Source organism: Orycteropus afer, unplaced genomic scaffold (genome assembly GCF_000298275.1).
Source record: "Orycteropus afer afer isolate SDZICR_OR568_19922 unplaced genomic scaffold, OryAfe1.0 scaffold00123, whole genome shotgun sequence".
Taxonomy (NCBI): domain Eukaryota; kingdom Metazoa; phylum Chordata; class Mammalia; order Tubulidentata; family Orycteropodidae; genus Orycteropus; species Orycteropus afer.
The window spans coordinates 5,340,312-5,356,882 of record NW_006921710.1 but is presented as its reverse complement, the minus strand read 5'-3'; the positions used below and the strand labels follow the sequence as shown (position 1 = coordinate 5,356,882).

The 16,571-nt window shown below is 47.0% G+C and overlaps 1 protein-coding gene across 1 annotated transcript; it reads left to right on the top strand.

Annotated features, from left to right (window-relative positions):
- Nucleotides 1-2,800: 2,800 nt before the first annotated feature.
- Nucleotides 2,801-15,317, top strand: TBC1D13 (TBC1 domain family member 13). Its single transcript, XM_007944252.2, has 12 exons — nucleotides 2,801-2,823; nucleotides 4,219-4,292; nucleotides 5,667-5,707; nucleotides 6,288-6,349; nucleotides 6,490-6,589; nucleotides 7,837-7,919; nucleotides 9,006-9,165; nucleotides 11,810-12,020; nucleotides 12,559-12,722; nucleotides 13,835-13,995; nucleotides 14,282-14,339; nucleotides 15,252-15,317. The coding sequence occupies exons 1-12, from the start codon at nucleotides 2,801-2,803 to the stop codon at nucleotides 15,315-15,317; spliced, it is 1,203 nt and encodes a 400-aa protein (XP_007942443.1).
- Nucleotides 15,318-16,571: the final 1,254 nt, after the last annotated feature.

Here is a 16,571-nt window from a genome sequence, read left to right as displayed (position 1 = left end):
AGTCGCTACTCGCCAAAGTAGGAGGTGGAACAATGTTTTGTATAGTATGTTATGCCAATTGAGCTTGATGTCCCCTGTGACTATGGTCCCAAGCCCGCAGGATCAACTCGGTCGCTCTGGGTAGCTGGCTGTGACCAAGCAATGACCATAACCTTGCCCCTTGTCAGCTCTACTATACACCTGGAAGTTCTGATCATTCACATAAACTTATAGGACCATTGTCTGCCAACCCTATATATGATCTTGGATACGCTCCCCATTTAGACATACCTAATTGTTTAGCCTGTCCTCCTATCTATCCGTCCATATATCCATGTTTGCTTTCACTGACAACTCAGTACTGTATATGCAAAAGGGTTCATATTTGTAGTCTGTACTGCCCATGTACCTCTCTCTGCCTTTCTCATCCTCAATGCTGCCATATTGGTCACTCACATTTGGTACATTGCCCTTCTCTTCACCCAAATCAATATTTATCTCTATCTATCTAACAGTTTTCCCTCCCCTCCCCTCCCACCCCTGGTAACCAACAAAGAAAATTTCCTCCCATAGATAAACCTTTCCTTAACTTTTACAATAACGGACTAGTACAATATTTGTCCTTTTGTGACTGACTTATTTCACTCAGCATAATGTCCTCAAAGTTCATTCACGTTATGTGGTGTTTTGCAGATTCTACATTATTCTTTAGCATTGCATAGTATTCCATTGTGTGTATGTACCATAGTTTGGTTATCCATTCCTCAGTTGATAGACATCTAGGTTGTTTCCATGTTTTGGCTATTGTAAATAGTGCTGCGATGAACATCGGCGTGCATATATCTGTTCTTGTTATGGCTCTCACTTCTTTAGGGTATATACCTAGTAATGGGATGGCTGGGTCAAATGGTATTTCTAATTCCAACTTTTGAAGGAATCGCCATACTGCTTTCCACAATGGCTGTACCATTTTACAGTCCCACTAGCAGCGTATGAGAGTCCCAATCTCTCCACAACCTCTCCAGCATTTGTTATTTTCTGTCTTGTTGAACTTTGATACTAGTGCTGGAACAAGATGGTATCTCATTGTTGTTTTGATTTGCATCTCTCTAATAGCTAATGATTGTGAGCATTTCTTCATCTGGTTTGCTGTCTTAGCTACTGCACCACCAGAGCTCCTAAATAGATTCTATAGAGACCCTTTTATTAAGCCTTAAACAGACAATCACCTGGATGAGGATGAGGATGCTACCACCACCAGGTAGCCAGTACAGAGGCCAATGGACTCTACTGAATCACCACAGTCATGGAGTTTATTATATATGATGGAGAACAAAGAAAATCATCACAAGTCATAATTGGTAGCCGGTCAGTTCATTACCATCAGAGATGGGGCTACAAGGTGGGGGAGGAGGATTATAATTGGGGTTCATACATAATTGCAGGTTAAAAAGGGTTACAGAATTGGTTCTGGAGTTTTGATTACCTACTATGTGGTGGTTGGGGTGTGATTCATGATCATGGGACCTTGGGTCATAGTCACCAGAACCCCAACCTTTAACTGAAATCAAGTAACATACATCTGAGTGGTTATTTTCAGTAAATCTTTAAGGACATGCCCATGTAAGTTCCCTAGTTGTTTGTATGAACAACTTTCAGATTACCAGTTAACCTACTTTCAATCACACTCTTCCTGCGGGCATAGTGTCCTTCCCTGGAGTTGCCCCAAGTGTCTAAGCATAGCCACATTGTTGAACTCAAATAGAGTCTGAATTTACATTAAAACTCAAAGTGGAGTTAAGGTTCTTGCTGTAGACTGCAGCCTTCCACAAAGCAAACACTTTAGAATTTAAGCTCTAATGCAAGCTCACTCAATGTTTACTCATTTTTTGTATTTTATATAAAGAAAAATTTTTCATTCTTCACAAGACACTTACCCAAGTGCCTGAACATAGTGGCTGCAGAAATAATTTGTCCAATGAGTGAATAAAGAAACAATAATCTTCTGGCGGACAGGCACACTGAAGAGCTAGAAGTGTCTTCAGAGAGTATACAGTTCAGTGATAGAGTTTTTATTGATGTGGAGAAATTTGAAAATAAGGACAATTATGCACATATGCACACGTATTTGTAAAGAAAATCAGTGTGAGGCTGCCAAATGCCTTTTCCTTTTTTGCTCAGAAGTTATGGTAAAATTATAAAAAATCTAAAAGTCAAGGAATCACTGAATTATAACCCTTCTCCTCCAGCCACTACTTATTGAACCGCCACTCGGTGTGTGTCACTGCTACAGGCCTTGAGAATTCAGCAATGAACAAATAGCGTGAGGCCTGCAGTCACAAGGGGGACTATCAACCAAGCAATAGTTAATTACAGGTGAGGCTGAAGTGTGTGTAAGGAAAAGCACAGAGTGGCAGGTTTATTAAGTAGGCACTGAGGCCCAGGGAAGCGCAAGGAATAATAGCCCTAAAGCACACTGTCTAGGCCGGGTCTCGTCTGCATTTTTTTTTTTTAACTTTTGATTGCGATTGGGGTAAAATTTTACAAAGCACATTCCTTTTACATTCGGCCACACCTTTACACTTGGGGTGCCAGATACAAGAAGGTCCGCGCAGCAGGGGAGCAGGGCATCACGCTCACCATCTGTGTCCCGCCCACTTCGTCTGGCTGCGGAAGCGGGGGGAGGAGTCGGCACGTGAGCGGGGCGGAACAAGGGCGCGGGTGATTGCGTTTCCGGCCGGAGGCTTTTATAGAACGCCCCGCGTGCCTGGGTGGGCGGTGGCGGCTACGGCATCTGCGGGGAGATCCGGAAGTCAACACCATGTCGAGTCTGCACAAGAGCCGGTAAGGGGCTGCAGAGGCCGTCCTTTCCAGATCACTCCCGACCAGGCTGTTCCTCAGCCTCACAGAGTGGGAAGCGCGTGTGCAGCCAGGAACCAGGAATCTCCTGAGAGTGGGACTCGGGAGCCTCACCGCATGTGGGCGGGCCTGAAGGGGTGGCGGGGGGAGGCACCTCTCCTGCTCCTAGTGTCGCCCTTTCTCCTTGACTCTGGGCTCCTGGAGTCCTCCTTTCCCTTATACAGGTCTTGCTTTGGGCCCTTGATCCACACCCCTCCTCTTTGTCTCTTGTTAGTTCCTTGCCTCAGTACTCTCCTCTTTGCAAATTCTCCCTTTTCCTCTTGCTCCTTTCTTACTGGAAGTACGAGAGAACCTAGATACTCCAGCTTGCCTCCTTCCCCCATCCTGTAGCATTAGCTAAACATGCTCACACTTAAGTTTGCCTCCAGGACTTGGTTTTTAACATCTTTGCCCTTGCCTGCGGCACCTCCAAACAGAAAACCCACTGCTGCCTGTTGTTGTTATGTGGTGTCCAGTCGGACCCAACTCATAGCGACCCCTCCTTGGGTTTCTGAGGCAGTATCACTACAGAATTAGGTTGCCCAACCTTCCTTCCGAGGAGTGGCTGGTGGGTTTGAACTGCCAGCCTTCTGGTTAGCAGTCACATGCCTTAGGAACCACACTACCAGAGCTCCTTCACTGCTGCCTAGTCCATGCCAACTCATAGTGACCCTATAGGACAGCGCAGAACTGTTCCATAGGGTTTCCAAGGCTGTAAATCTTTATGGAAACAGACTGCCACATTTCTCCCAGAGTGGCTAATGGGGTAGAACTGCTGACTTTCTGGTTAGCAAATGAACACTTTAACCACTGCCACCAGGGCTCCTTGAAGCAGCTTCAGAAGTCTTAATAATGGTTGTATTTTTGAGCATGGAAAGCTGAGTGCAGATGACAAAGGTCTGTTATCTGCAGATCAAATTACTCCTGGTTCCTAGGGTTCTTTGAGTTCATGTGTGTAGTGCTGTGGGCTGGGCTGGCTAGCAGGAAGTAACTGATAATGCCAGGTCTCTAAATATCAGAATATGTCTAATTGTATGTTGTTCACTTGAGAACTTTTGCAGAAGAATATTTCTGAAGTTCCTTCACTGACATTCTATGCCTCTGAGTTTAAAGGAAGAAATGATACTGAGAATATCATTTATAGTGCCCAAAAGCTGCCTTGGTTAGGACTTTGACTCACCATACATAAAGCTTCACCATCTTTATGTACTGAATGGGGAGAGAGGGGCAGGTCGGAAACTTGTGATGTGAGGAAACTGTGGCCTTCACTTGGGCTTGGGCACTAAGCCTATCACTTTGGGGATTAGATGTGTTTCATTTCCTTACCTCCTTCCTTTCTAGGATTGCAGATTTCCAAGATGTCCTGAAGGAGCCCACGATTGTGTTGGAAAAGCTTCGGGAACTCAGTTTTAGTGGTAAGAGGCAACTCTGTTTTCAAGGTTCCTCTAGGACAGCATTGTGGCTGGGATGGAAGGGAGTGTGCCCATTGTCACACCTGGTCACTTCTGGGGGCCGGCCCGACTATTTGGGAACTCATGTTGTCTTGTCTAGATTATGTAGAGCTGAATCAGTGACTTCCCTGAGCCCAGGGGCCTGTGGTTCATATGCCTGTAGGCCTCAAACAGGGAGGTGCCAGGATCCTGAGAGTAACTTGAGAAGACTGAGACTGAGGATGAGTGGGGAGGAGACTTTTTGAGCCTGCACGAGTCCTGTCTTCATTTCTCAGTTGGCTTCCTGTGTGACAGAATTCGGTTAGCCCCAGAGTAGTTCCTGGTTTTCTCCCTAGCTTGGAGTCCAAGAAGACTGAGGCGACAGTGAACTTTGGTTAATGGTGAAAATCCAGCTTTGGGGCCCTGACTTTAAGGAGCTGAACTTCAGTAATGTTTGACTTTGCTCTCCCTGGTATGGTTGACCTTCCAGCACAGAGATAATCCTCTTTTTACCTGTCTTTAGAAGTACTTATTGTTAGGTGCCATCGAGTCAGGTCTGACTCTTAGAGACCCAGTATATAACAGAACAAAACACTCCCGGTCCTGCATCATCCTCACAATCATTGCTATGTTGGAGCCCACTGTGTCAATCCCTCTTGTTGAGATCTTCCCAAGGTGTTTTGTGTAGCTTCTTGTCACTGCTCTGCCCCTGTAGCTTTGCCACCAAGGAGTTTGTGAGGTACCCCTTTATCTCTATGCAGATTCTGAGGTGAGGCTTTAGCTCATATTCACAGGACCCAGGATACCGTAGTAACGGTTACTGTGAGATTTCTGAGAATATTGTAGGAGAAGTTTGTCTATGGAATACCTTCTGTGTGTTGTACCTTGTGCTAGGCACTGGGAATATAAGACAAATGTGCTTCCTGATTTTGGAAGACTTAGTAGTAGGAGTATAGACATTAAATAAATATACAAATTCTACCAATTATGATAGATGCTACGAATTCAGGGGAAGTCGTAGAGCCATTAGTGTTCACTACAGGGGAATCTGACTTTGACTGGGGGAGATGGTAGTTGGTAAAAGGTTGCTCTAAGGAGGAAATACCCAGGATGAAAAGGATGAAATGCTCTTATCCTTAAAGTCCCATTCCAGGCAAAGGGAGGTCTGGGCTGGGGACTGGGGCCATGGAGAGAAATTAAATCTATCTTAGCATCCAGTCTAGTAGTCTCTTTGGTAGAAAAATGATTCTTGAAGTATCTTTTGCCCACCCTACTTCCTGCCAGCTGGCTCCTGATGTGGAGGACTAGGGGTTTTGGGACTCTGGCCTGGGGTGTGACCTTTGCCTGCTGTGTCCACAGGCATACCCTGTGAGGGCGGACTGCGGTGCCTCTGCTGGAAGGTGGGTGTGCCTGGGATGGAGCTTCTGCTCTGCTAAGTCCCTGGGTTTCTGCATGGGCTGTCCTCAACCCTGGGCCCGTCTTCCTGTCCTGTGTCTTCCCTTGCTTGCCTGAGGGTGCTTTTCTGGACAGTTCAGGTTTTTTTCTTTCTTTTGGCATCCCTTTTAGGATCACCTTGGGGTCCTTTCTAATGCTAGTGAAACCCTCTGCTTCCTAGTCCATGCAGTGCAGCGGAAGTGATACTTAGTGGGACAAAACAAGGCTTTGTTTGCCCAAAGCCATTAGCTGAGAAGAGGGCTAAAGCCCAATGTCCTGGTTTCCAGTTCCTTTGAACACAGATATGTGTTACCATGTGGTAAAGTGTGTGAGGCAAAGCAGAGGGAAGGGCTGGTTTGGGAGAAAGGAGGCAGTGGGAGGGAAGGGGAGGCTGCCCCTGATTCATACCCATGTTCCTGGATCTGAGCCCATCTCGTCTTCTCCGAGTTTTAGTAGACATTCTTCTCGAAGACTGTCAGCCTCCATCCCATGTCCAGGATTGGGGTGGGGGAGTCACTGGAGCCTTACCTCTCTCCCTTTGTGCAGATTCTCTTGAACTACCTTCCCTTGGAGAGAGCTTCATGGACCTCCATCTTGGCCAAGCAGAGGTAAAGGGTGAAAGGGTGGTGATGGGGCCTTTGCATTAGACAGATTAAGAGGTGTTGAGACCATCCTGCCTCCTATGACTTCTTTGGGCTACCAGGCAGAACCTTTGGGAATCATCCTCTCTCCCTCTTCTCTCCTGCAGGGAGCTGTATTCTCAGTTCCTGAGGGAAATGATTATCCAGCCTGGCATTGCCAAGGCCAACATGGGAGTGTCCAGAGAGGATGTGACCTTTGAAGATCACGTGAGTGGGAGTTAGCAGTGGGGACGGAGGACATGGGGTAGGGGTTTGGAGCAGGCCAGGTCCTCCCAACCCTGCTGATAGATACAGCTGGGCTTTAGGCCCCACTAGAACCATTAGTACCTCTTTTCTGCATTTGGCTTTTCAGCCCCTGAAGACCTTTGTCTCTGTTCTCTCCTTCCGAGGCCTGGGTAAATTGTGGGTGCCCTGGGTCCGGTCAGTAACATAATGGTAGCCAGCATTCGTGGAGCACTGTGTGTACAGCACTGTGCCAAGTCTTTGCATGCATTTTCTCCTTTAATCCTCATCCCAGTCCTTTAAAGAAGGTACTGTGATTTTATAGTTGAAGAAGATCAGGGCAGGGAAAGGTGTAAGGATGCACTCTCTGGGGCCTGGAGGAAGCCCTGTTCTACCTGCAGATATCAGGCTCCTCCCTATGTGCTTCTTAGGTGAGGAAGTGGCGATGAATTGGACCTATTGTGATTGGCAATTTGAAACATTAGCAAATTAGACTTGAAGAGACCTAATGTTACAATAAGGAGCCCTGGTGGTATAGCAGTTAAGCGCTTGACTGCTGTCTGAAAGGTTGGCTATTCAAACCCACCAACTGCTCTATAGGAGAAAGATGTGGCAGTCTGCTTCTATAGCATTGGAAACCCTATGGGGCAGTCCTACTCAGTCTCATAGGGTTGCTATGAGTTGGAAATGACTTGACAGCAACAGAGAAGTTGTAATATTCATTCATTAACTCAACAAACACTTAGTGAGCACCTGTTACATGGAGCAGGGAGCTCTGGTGGTGCACTGGTTAAGTGCTTAGTTGCTAACCAAAAGATTGACAGTTCAGACACTTAGTGGCTCTGCAGAAGGAAAACCTGGTGATCTATTCCTTTAGAGATTATAGCCGAGGAGACCTATGGGGAAGTGTTCTGTCATAAGGGCTGCTGTGAGTCTGAGCTGATTTTATGGCGCACAGCAACAACGGAGCTACAGTAGTGGCCAGAAAACAGTCCCTGCCAAGTGGGGATAAATGAAACTGACTAATGGGCTGGCTGTGGAGTATGAATGTGATTTGGGAGGCTACAGGAAGGCATATATATAAACTTCCTTTTCTGAATAGTTCCAGGTTTTCATAGTGCCATAGCTGGGTCATGGGTGGGATTATAGTAGAAAGCTACTGTTGAGTGGCCACTGTATTCCCTGGGGCCCCAGCTGGGCCCAGGACAGAATCACTGCTTTTCTTCCCACAGCCACTCAACCCCAACCCCGACAGCCGGTGGAACACATACTTCAAGGACAATGAGGTGCTGCTGCAGATTGACAAAGATGTCCGGTAAATGGCTCCCTGGGGGGCAGGTAGCTGGCTATAGGACTTCTGGGAGTTTTCCCAGCTCTGCCCTTTGATTTTCCAGCCCAGACCCACAGGGTGTGTATCTGTCTGGCCGTTGGGTCCAGGCCCCGTGGATGATGGGCCGAGAAATGGGGCTGGCAGGTGAAATGAGTGAGTGGGCTTCTGTGTTGTACTGCCAGCCTCTCCTTTATACCTGGATTAGTTTCCTGGGGCTGTCCTGGAAAATTACCACAAACGGGGTGGTTTCATCAACAGAAGCTTATTCTCTCACTGTTCTGGGGACTAGAGGTACTGAGTGAAGGTGTTGGCAGGGCCGTGCTGCCACAGAAGGCTCTAGGGAAAAATCCTTCCTTGCTTCTTCCGCCTTTGGTGGTTGCTGGCAGCATCTGGCATTCCTTGACTTGTGGCAGCATAACTCCGATCTCTGCTTCCATAATTGCATGTCTGTCTTCCCTCTGTGGGTCTGTGTCCAAGTTTCCCTCTTTCTTTTAAAGACACTAGTCATATTGGATTAGGCACCAGCCAAATTCAATCTGACCCCATTTTAACTTGATTTATATCTCTAAAGACCTTGTTGCTAAATAAGGTTGCATTCATAGTTTCTGGTAAACATGAATGTTGGGGACAATTATTCAACGCAGTGAAGTCTCTTAAAACCAAGAACCCATTGCTGTGGAGTTGATTCTGACTCATAGCAACCCTATAGGACAGAGTAGAACTGCCCCATAGAGTTTCCAAGGCTGTAAATCTTTATGGAAGTAGTCTGCCACATCTTTATTCTGCCAAGTAGCTCATGGGTCTGAATCACCAACTTTTTGGTTAGCAGCTGAGTGCTTTAGCCACTGCGCCACAAGGGTTCCTACAGTCTCTTAAGTGGGTATATATTTATATACAATGACTATATTGCTTTTTGTTTTAAAAAAATACGTTGTTTTTTAGATAAAATGTTAACTGATTTTTGAAAAATGCCTTTTAGGGTGCTTGGGGCCTCCTGGCAACAGGGTGCTGATGGAACAGCTAAAACCTCTATGCTGAATATTGGTACTTTCTCTTTTTCGCTTCTCACAGGAGGCTGTGTCCAGACATATCTTTCTTTCAGAGAGCTACTGAGTACCCCTGTCTCCTTATCCTGGACCCACAGAATGAATTTGAGACACTCCGTAAACGAGTAGAACAGACAACACTAAAATCCCAGACAGTGGCCCGGAACCGGAGTGGAGTCACAAATGTGAGAGTCAGCCTGGGAGCCCTAGGGTATTTGGGGACAGCCTTTCCCTTCCTGCCCCCTCCGTTGGCACACTGGCCGTAGGGGCATCAAGTCCATGACCATCTGCCCCAAACAGTTGCTCAAAAGCAACTTTGGGTTTGCCAGATCCCCTTCTGAAGCTCTTTCTGAAAGTCATAAACACGCATTGTGTTCCTGCTGGGTGTCAGGCCCTGTGTTACAGTGAGTGAGCCGGGAGGAGTGGTGCTTCTGGACTTGAAGTGAAGATGAGATGAAGATGGTTGTGGCTGTGCAGGCTTCCTCTTGGCCCTGGGAGGCAGACTTCCCGAGGGCAGGCTCCTCTCAGCCCTGCTGTCTGTCACCATCAGCTCTGCTTCAGGACCCCTCCTAGGCCTGACCTATCTTCAGTGTTAACAGCCTCTAACTTGTGTTATCTCGGAAGGAAGGTTGGGCAATCCTACTTCCGTAGTGATACTGCCTCAGAAACCCAAGGAGGGGTCGCTATGAGTCAGGGCTGACTCCACGGCACATAACAACAACAACAACAACAACTTGTGTTATAGTTTTTCTAGGAGATTCCTTGCCTCTTTTTTCTCTGCTGCTTCTCTCTTCTTTCTGCTTTTGGCTATTTCTTCTGTGTGGGAAAGGCTGCATATATACACAACTTCTAGTCAATTTTAAGGCACAGCCCTAGGGGCAGGAAGGGGGGCATACCAGTTGACCAGTCCCCTCTCTGTAGTCCACAGATACCTCATTTGCATAGGATATTTGGTATATTTACTAATCCCTAGAACGGGTGTGCTAATCACTGGGTGGGCTGTTGCCCAGGGCCAGAAAAAAAGTATCAAGTATTTTGGTACTTAAAAAAAACCTCAGAAAACCAAACTCACTGCCGTCTTGACTCGTAGCGACTCCTTGGGTGTCTGAGGTGGTATCTCTACAGAAGTAGATTGTCCAGTCTTCCTTCTGAGGGGTGGTTGGTGGATTTGAACTGCTAGCCTTCTGGTTAGCAGTCAAATGTCTTAGGCACCATGCCACCAACCCTCTGGGAGGGTAGAAAACTAGGGCAAAGGTAACTCCTCAGGGCTTGGGAGAAAAATCTGTTGTTTTTCCTGAAGAACCAAGACCACCTAAGGGGACTCATTTCACCAGATAGGTACTAGCCTGGGGCTTCTGATAAGGTGCCCTGATGCTACAATAGTGAAAGGCTGGGCTGTTAATTAAAGTTCAAAACCACCAGCTGCTTTGAGGGAGAAAGATGTAACAGGCTACTTCCATAAAGATACAGCCTTGGAGACCTCATAGGGCACTGTCCTTTAGGGTGGCTGTGAGTCAGAGTGGACTGGATGGCAATAGTTCATTTTTATTTATTTTTTGTGGCGGTGGTGATGGTAGGTTTCTGACTGAGTTGGTCTAGGGTGAAGACAGGCATCTTAACCTTTATAAAACTTGAAGGGTTATGATCGACATTTGGTGTTAGGAATATCACTATCTTTTTATTTATCTTTCAACGTTTTCTTTATGAAAAATTTTAAACATTCTGAAAAGTTGAAAGAACAGTACGATGCGTATCTGTACACTTTCCACCTAGATTCAGCAATTGTTGCCAATTTGTGTATGGTTTTACTGTGTGTGTGTTACAGCCACAGAGAGTAAGCTGCAGATATTCTGACCCTTCAGCCCCAAATGCTTTAGCAGTCATTACCTGAGAATAAGAACATCCTCCTACTTACCACTCTCACATCTAAAATTAACAGTAATTCCTTAGTATCACTTGATAGCCAGTCCATGTCCCAATTTTTTTAATTGTCTCAAGAATATCTTTTATTGTTTCACTTTTAAACCCGGATCCGGTCACTTTTTGTATGTTGCATTGAGATGTCAGGTTTCTTTAGTCCCTTGATCTGGCACAGGCTTCTATTTTTTTTCCCTATAACTTTCGCTTGTTTAGAAAATCAGTTATCTGTTTTTAACAAAGTTTTTTGGTTTTTTTTTTACTTAAATTGAAGTATAACTTGTGTGCAGTAAAATGCACAATTCTTAATGTTGTTATGTGCTGTCGAGTTGGACCCGACTCACAGTGACCCCTCCTTGGGTTTCCGAGGCAGTACCACTATGGAAGTAGATTGCCCAACCTTCCTTCCAAGGTGGGTTTGAACCGCCAGCCCTCCAGTTAGCAGTCAAGTGCCTTAGGCACTATGCCACCAGAGCTCCACTACCCAGTATAAGTGAACACTTAGGCCATTATATACAATCTGTACACAATTCTTAAGTATACAACAAAATTAATTTTTCTCATGTATACTACTCTTACATAATGACCAACCAGATCAAGAAACAGATCATTTCCGTTATCCAGAAAGCTCCTACATGCTGCTTCCCATCCACTACTCCTTGTCTCAGAGGAAACCGCTATTTTGGTGTTTGGCACCATAAATTAGATTTTAGTCCAATTGCCCTGTAAACTGTCCTACATTCTGGATTTGGCTCACTGTTTCCTTCTTGTAGTGGCATTTTTTGACATGTTCTTCTGTTCACTGTATTTCCTGTAAGCTGAAAGCTAAGTGTGAGTGGTAAACATTTTGGATAAGGATGCATTATTGGTAACACCCACACTTTCCTAACAGCCCCTCCTCTTCTTCCTCAGATGAGCTCCCCACACAAGACCACTGTACCTTCATCCCTGAATGAGTATGAGGTACTGCCCAATGGCTGTGAGGCCCACTGGGAGGTGGTGGAACGGATCCTGTTCATCTATGCCAAGCTCAACCCCGGCATCGCTTATGTGCAGGGCATGAATGAGATTGTGGGACCCCTCTACTATACCTTTGCCACAGACCCCAACAGCGAGTGGAAAGGTAAAAGGGTTCTTGGCTGTCCGTACCTCACTTTGCTGGCTCCCTAGAATGATGGGCTGAGGAGAGCCAGGCGAATGCTGCTCGCTTCGTCTCTCCGGGTCTTTGTTTTCTTCCGGCAGATGAAGGGGTTGCCCGGGATCATCCCTAAGAGCCTTTATGTCTCTGACTTTTTACAATGTTGGGTGTTTACTGATCTCTTGTTATTTGTAACATAAAGTCTTGTAAGGAGACAGATGTGTACACAGAAAGTTGAATGATAGATAGGATTAAGTAATGATTTGGAAAATGTCTTGGTAGAGTGTGTAATGCATTGCTAGGTGAGTGTCCAGAATTCCAGAGGGTGTGAGAAGACAGGCAATGGCTTTAGTCTTGGGGTAGAGAGTGGTCAAGGACAGAGGAAGGACTAAGCGTGACCACAGGGTGGGGGCAGCTTGGTCAGGCTCAGGGATGAGGGGGATGATCGGTCATCAGTTGGAGATGGGTGGGACACGGGGCACCGCTTCCCTTGCCTCTGCCCAACGCTGCCTGTCTCCCCCAGAGCACGCTGAGGCAGACACCTTTTTCTGCTTCACCAACCTCATGGCTGAGATTCGGGACAACTTCATCAAGAGCCTGGATGACTCCCAGTGTGGCATCACATATAAGATGGAAAAGGTATATTCCACCCTGAAGGAGAAGGACGTCGGGCTCTACCTGAAACTGGTGAGGACCCCCAGGACCACACGTGCAGGGTTGACAGACAGAAAGGGGCAGAAACCACAGGCTTCCTGAGCATCTCAGGCCCAGGGTAAGATTTGGCTTGAGCCTGAGGATTAAAAATGGCTGCTGCTGCTGGCATTGTTGAACCACATGCTGCGGATGGACCAGGTGACCTTGGCAGCAGATGGTAGGAAGCTAGCAGGATAAAATTGGAGGGGAAAATTGAAAAAGAGTTACCTAGTGGCCATTGGGTGCAGGTGTAGTGTGGGGGACTTACCTCATTGTCATCAACTCACTTCCCACTTGTACAGACCATATAAAACAGAGTAGAACTGCCAATAGGATTTCTAAGGCTTTACAGAAGCATGGTGCCACATCTTTCTCCCACAAAGTAGCTAGTGGGTTTAAACTACTGATCTTTCTGTTTATCAGCTGAATGCTTAACCTCTTTGCCACCAGGGCCCCTGCAGGGCATGTACCGTACACTAAGTCAATTAAGCCTATTAGTAGTCCTCTGAGGGTAGGAAGTATAGACTTGTTTTTAAAAACTAAAAAAAAAATTTTATAGTACCATTCTTGTTTATTTCAAAAGTAATTACAGAATCATGTTATACTGTTTTATAACTTGTTTTTTCAATAAACTTTTACTGTGGCTTATCTCTAAAGTAGGGTAATTGCCTCGTGGGGTTGTTGTGTGGACTAAAAAAGAGAAAATACATATAGTGTGCTGAGCATAGGCAGGCCTATATTAAGTGCTTGGTCACTCTCGGTCCATCAATGCAAGCTTACAAACTGCACAATATTTTTAAAGACTTTTGAGTCATCAGTTATGTATCTGAAGCATTTATAGAATATCTGCGTTTCTGGCATCTCTTGAAAAATGGGAGATCTGAACAACATTTGTTCACACCAAGCAGCAGGTACCCCCTTTAACCAATCAAAGCTCAGTGGCCATCCCCCCATATGATTTTGGCTTTCACTATGTCCTGATGGGCTGGATTCTTGATGTTAGATCCTGGTCCCTGCTGTTCGTGGTCATCTGAGTTCATTTCTAGTGGGCTACAAAGTACTCCTTGACAGCCGCCAACATGCGTATTACACCCCTCTTTCTCCAGCAAGAGCAGAACATCAAGCCCCAGTTCTTTGCCTTCCGTTGGCTGACACTGCTGCTGTCCCAGGAGTTCTTGTTGCCTGATGTTATCCGTATCTGGGACTCGCTCTTCGCTGATGACAACCGTTTTGACTTCCTCCTCCTCGTCTGCTGCTCCATGCTCATGTGAGTGTGGCTGTGACCCAGCATCTGCTCACTTGACCGTCCTTTGGATAGCTCAAAAGGATAAATTTATCCTTGGGATGAATCAGAGGGGGTGATCCTCACTCAGCCCCTTGAAAGGTGGGCAGAGGGCTGCTCTCTTACGGCTGGAGTGAATCTGTGGAGTTCTCGGGAGAGCTTCACATCAAACTCGCTGTGGGTGGTGAAGGAGGAGAAGGAAGGGACCCGGCTGGGCCTGTAGTCAAGAGTGGCCCAGGGTTCCAGCACTTTTACTGCTTATTTTTCTTAGACTGATCCGGGAGCAGTTGCTGGAAGGGGACTTTACCGGAAACATGCGGCTCCTGCAGGTAATGGGAGTTTGGAGGGGCTAGTTTCGTTTTTATTATGAAGCAGATATGTACCAGGCACTCAGCTCATGCAGCTGTTGTGACAGGTTGAGGTCAGGAACAGGAGCGAGGAGTGTGTAGCAGGGGTAGAGTCCAGACCCCAGGGGCAGATCTGGGTTTGAATCCCAGCTCTGCCAGGGACCTTGAGTGTTGCATGGCTTTGAGTGAATGACTTGACCTCTCTAAACCAAGTGTTCTATATAAATTAAATGTATCTGGGATACAGTGGCCCCTCACTATGTGATGATTTTCATTTGTAATGATGTTTAGACACCAAGAGGGAAGGCTTTGAGAAGGAAGGTGTGGGGCATAGTGGTTAAGAACATGGGCTAAAGGGTCAGACAGCTTTGAGTTAAGGTCTTTGTTCTGTTGTACTATTTGTGTGACCTGAGATAAGTGACAACCTTTCTAGGGCTGTTTCTTCATCAACACCTGACTAGGGTTGGTTTTCAATAGCTTTATGAGTAGTTCTGTAAAATGGCATAGTCACAGTAACTCCCTCATAGGGCTGTTGAAATAATTCAGTGAGCTAATCGTGGACAGTGTCTGGCACAGGACTAGGCTTGTTATGAATGGCGCTAAGGGTGCAGGGGCAGAGAATGGGGTGAAGTGAGGCAGGATGGGGCCTGGCTCTAAGGAAGATACTATGAGACCCTTTGGGTAGTACCAGGTGAGTTGGTTAGGTTAGTGCTAAAGTGGGTGTGGTGTTAGTTCCATGCAGGGCTTTGGGAAGGATGTAGTGTGTCTGGTGTCCTGCTCTTGAGGCCCAGGGTCCAGCATAGTGACATCCCAATGGAAAGGGCTTGGGTGTGGCAGAGGTGGCAAAGGATGCGTTGACTTCAGAGGCATCTTGTTGGCCTTTCCTGTGTCTAGGATTACCCCATCACAGATGTCTGCCAGATCCTACAGAAAGCCAAGGAACTCCAAGACTCAAAGTAGCCTGGTGGCAAGAGGTCCAGGTTTGGGAGAGAAGCCACCTACCCCTGGCTTCTGGGATGTGCAGAAGCCTGTGGAATCCCCATCTGGAGGGGAAGCTGCAGAATTGGCCACACTCCAGGCCTTCTTGCCCTGGCCCCCTTGTCCTAGGCCGCTCCTGCTGGAGGCATACTATGCAGTGCTCCTTCCCTAACCACTGAGCCCTGGACCCCCATGCCCTTCAGCCCTGGGACCCTCTGCTCAGGCTGCTAAGCAAGGTTGGAGCTCATGGAGTTCTGTGTTCTAGGGCTGGGGCCGTTTGGGAGCACTGAGAGGCTGTCAAGTGTCCCTTCTGCCTCTGCTCTCCCACCCCCTTCCTCCTTTCCTGCTTCTGGTCTTCTGGACCCTGGTAGGGGGCAGGCAGTGGGCACATGGACTGGAGACCACTTCTTGTGGGGGTTAGTGGTGAGACTTCTTCATGGCGAAAGTGACACTATGTAGGAGCTAAGAGGCTTTCGGGCTGAGGTCATGTCCTATTTCTCACTGAGTGTGTAAGGTCCCTGTGTGTATGTCTCAGAGTCCCCCAGATGGCTCTGCTTTTTGTGTTAGTGTAGAGGTGAGGGTGTCTTTGAATCCCTTTAGGTCTCTCTGCTTCTGCATCTATCTCTGCCTCTGGTTCTCTGTCATCACCTCTTCACAGAGGGTGGACATGATGTTTTCATTATTTTTGTTCCCCTCTCCAGTGCTTGCCCTCTGCCCTTTTCTTTTGGGGTGCCTTATCCCTGGCCTCTTTCCCTCTTGTCCCTTCTCCACTCCCATAAGTCTGGAAGACAGAATGAGGATTCTGGCTCAGCAGAGCCCCTGGATATCAATGTTGGCCTTTGCATCCTGCTTCTACCCTCCAGTCCTAGGCTTCCAGGTTCCCCAGGCTAAGAAGGAGTGTACATTGAGAGGCCTACTCAGCCTGCCCCCATGACAAAAACTTGGAAACCAAGAGCCACTGAGAAAAAATGGAGAAGAGGGAGATCTGCATCTTTCTGGAAGTTCCCCCAAAGGCCCTTCCCTCCCTGGGGTGGTCTGTGCTCCAAGGAAAAAGATTGTCAAGAGGATTCTATCCCAGGGTTTGGGATTCAAGTGTTTCCAAAGTTGTTATTCTCTTGGCTTCCAGGTTCTAGCCATGCCTTTTGAGTCCCGTAGAGGATAAGTTGGACCACGGGGAGCCTTCCTGGCACCAGGCAAAAATGAGCTCAAAGGCCCTGGACCCTGTCAGTGTAGGAG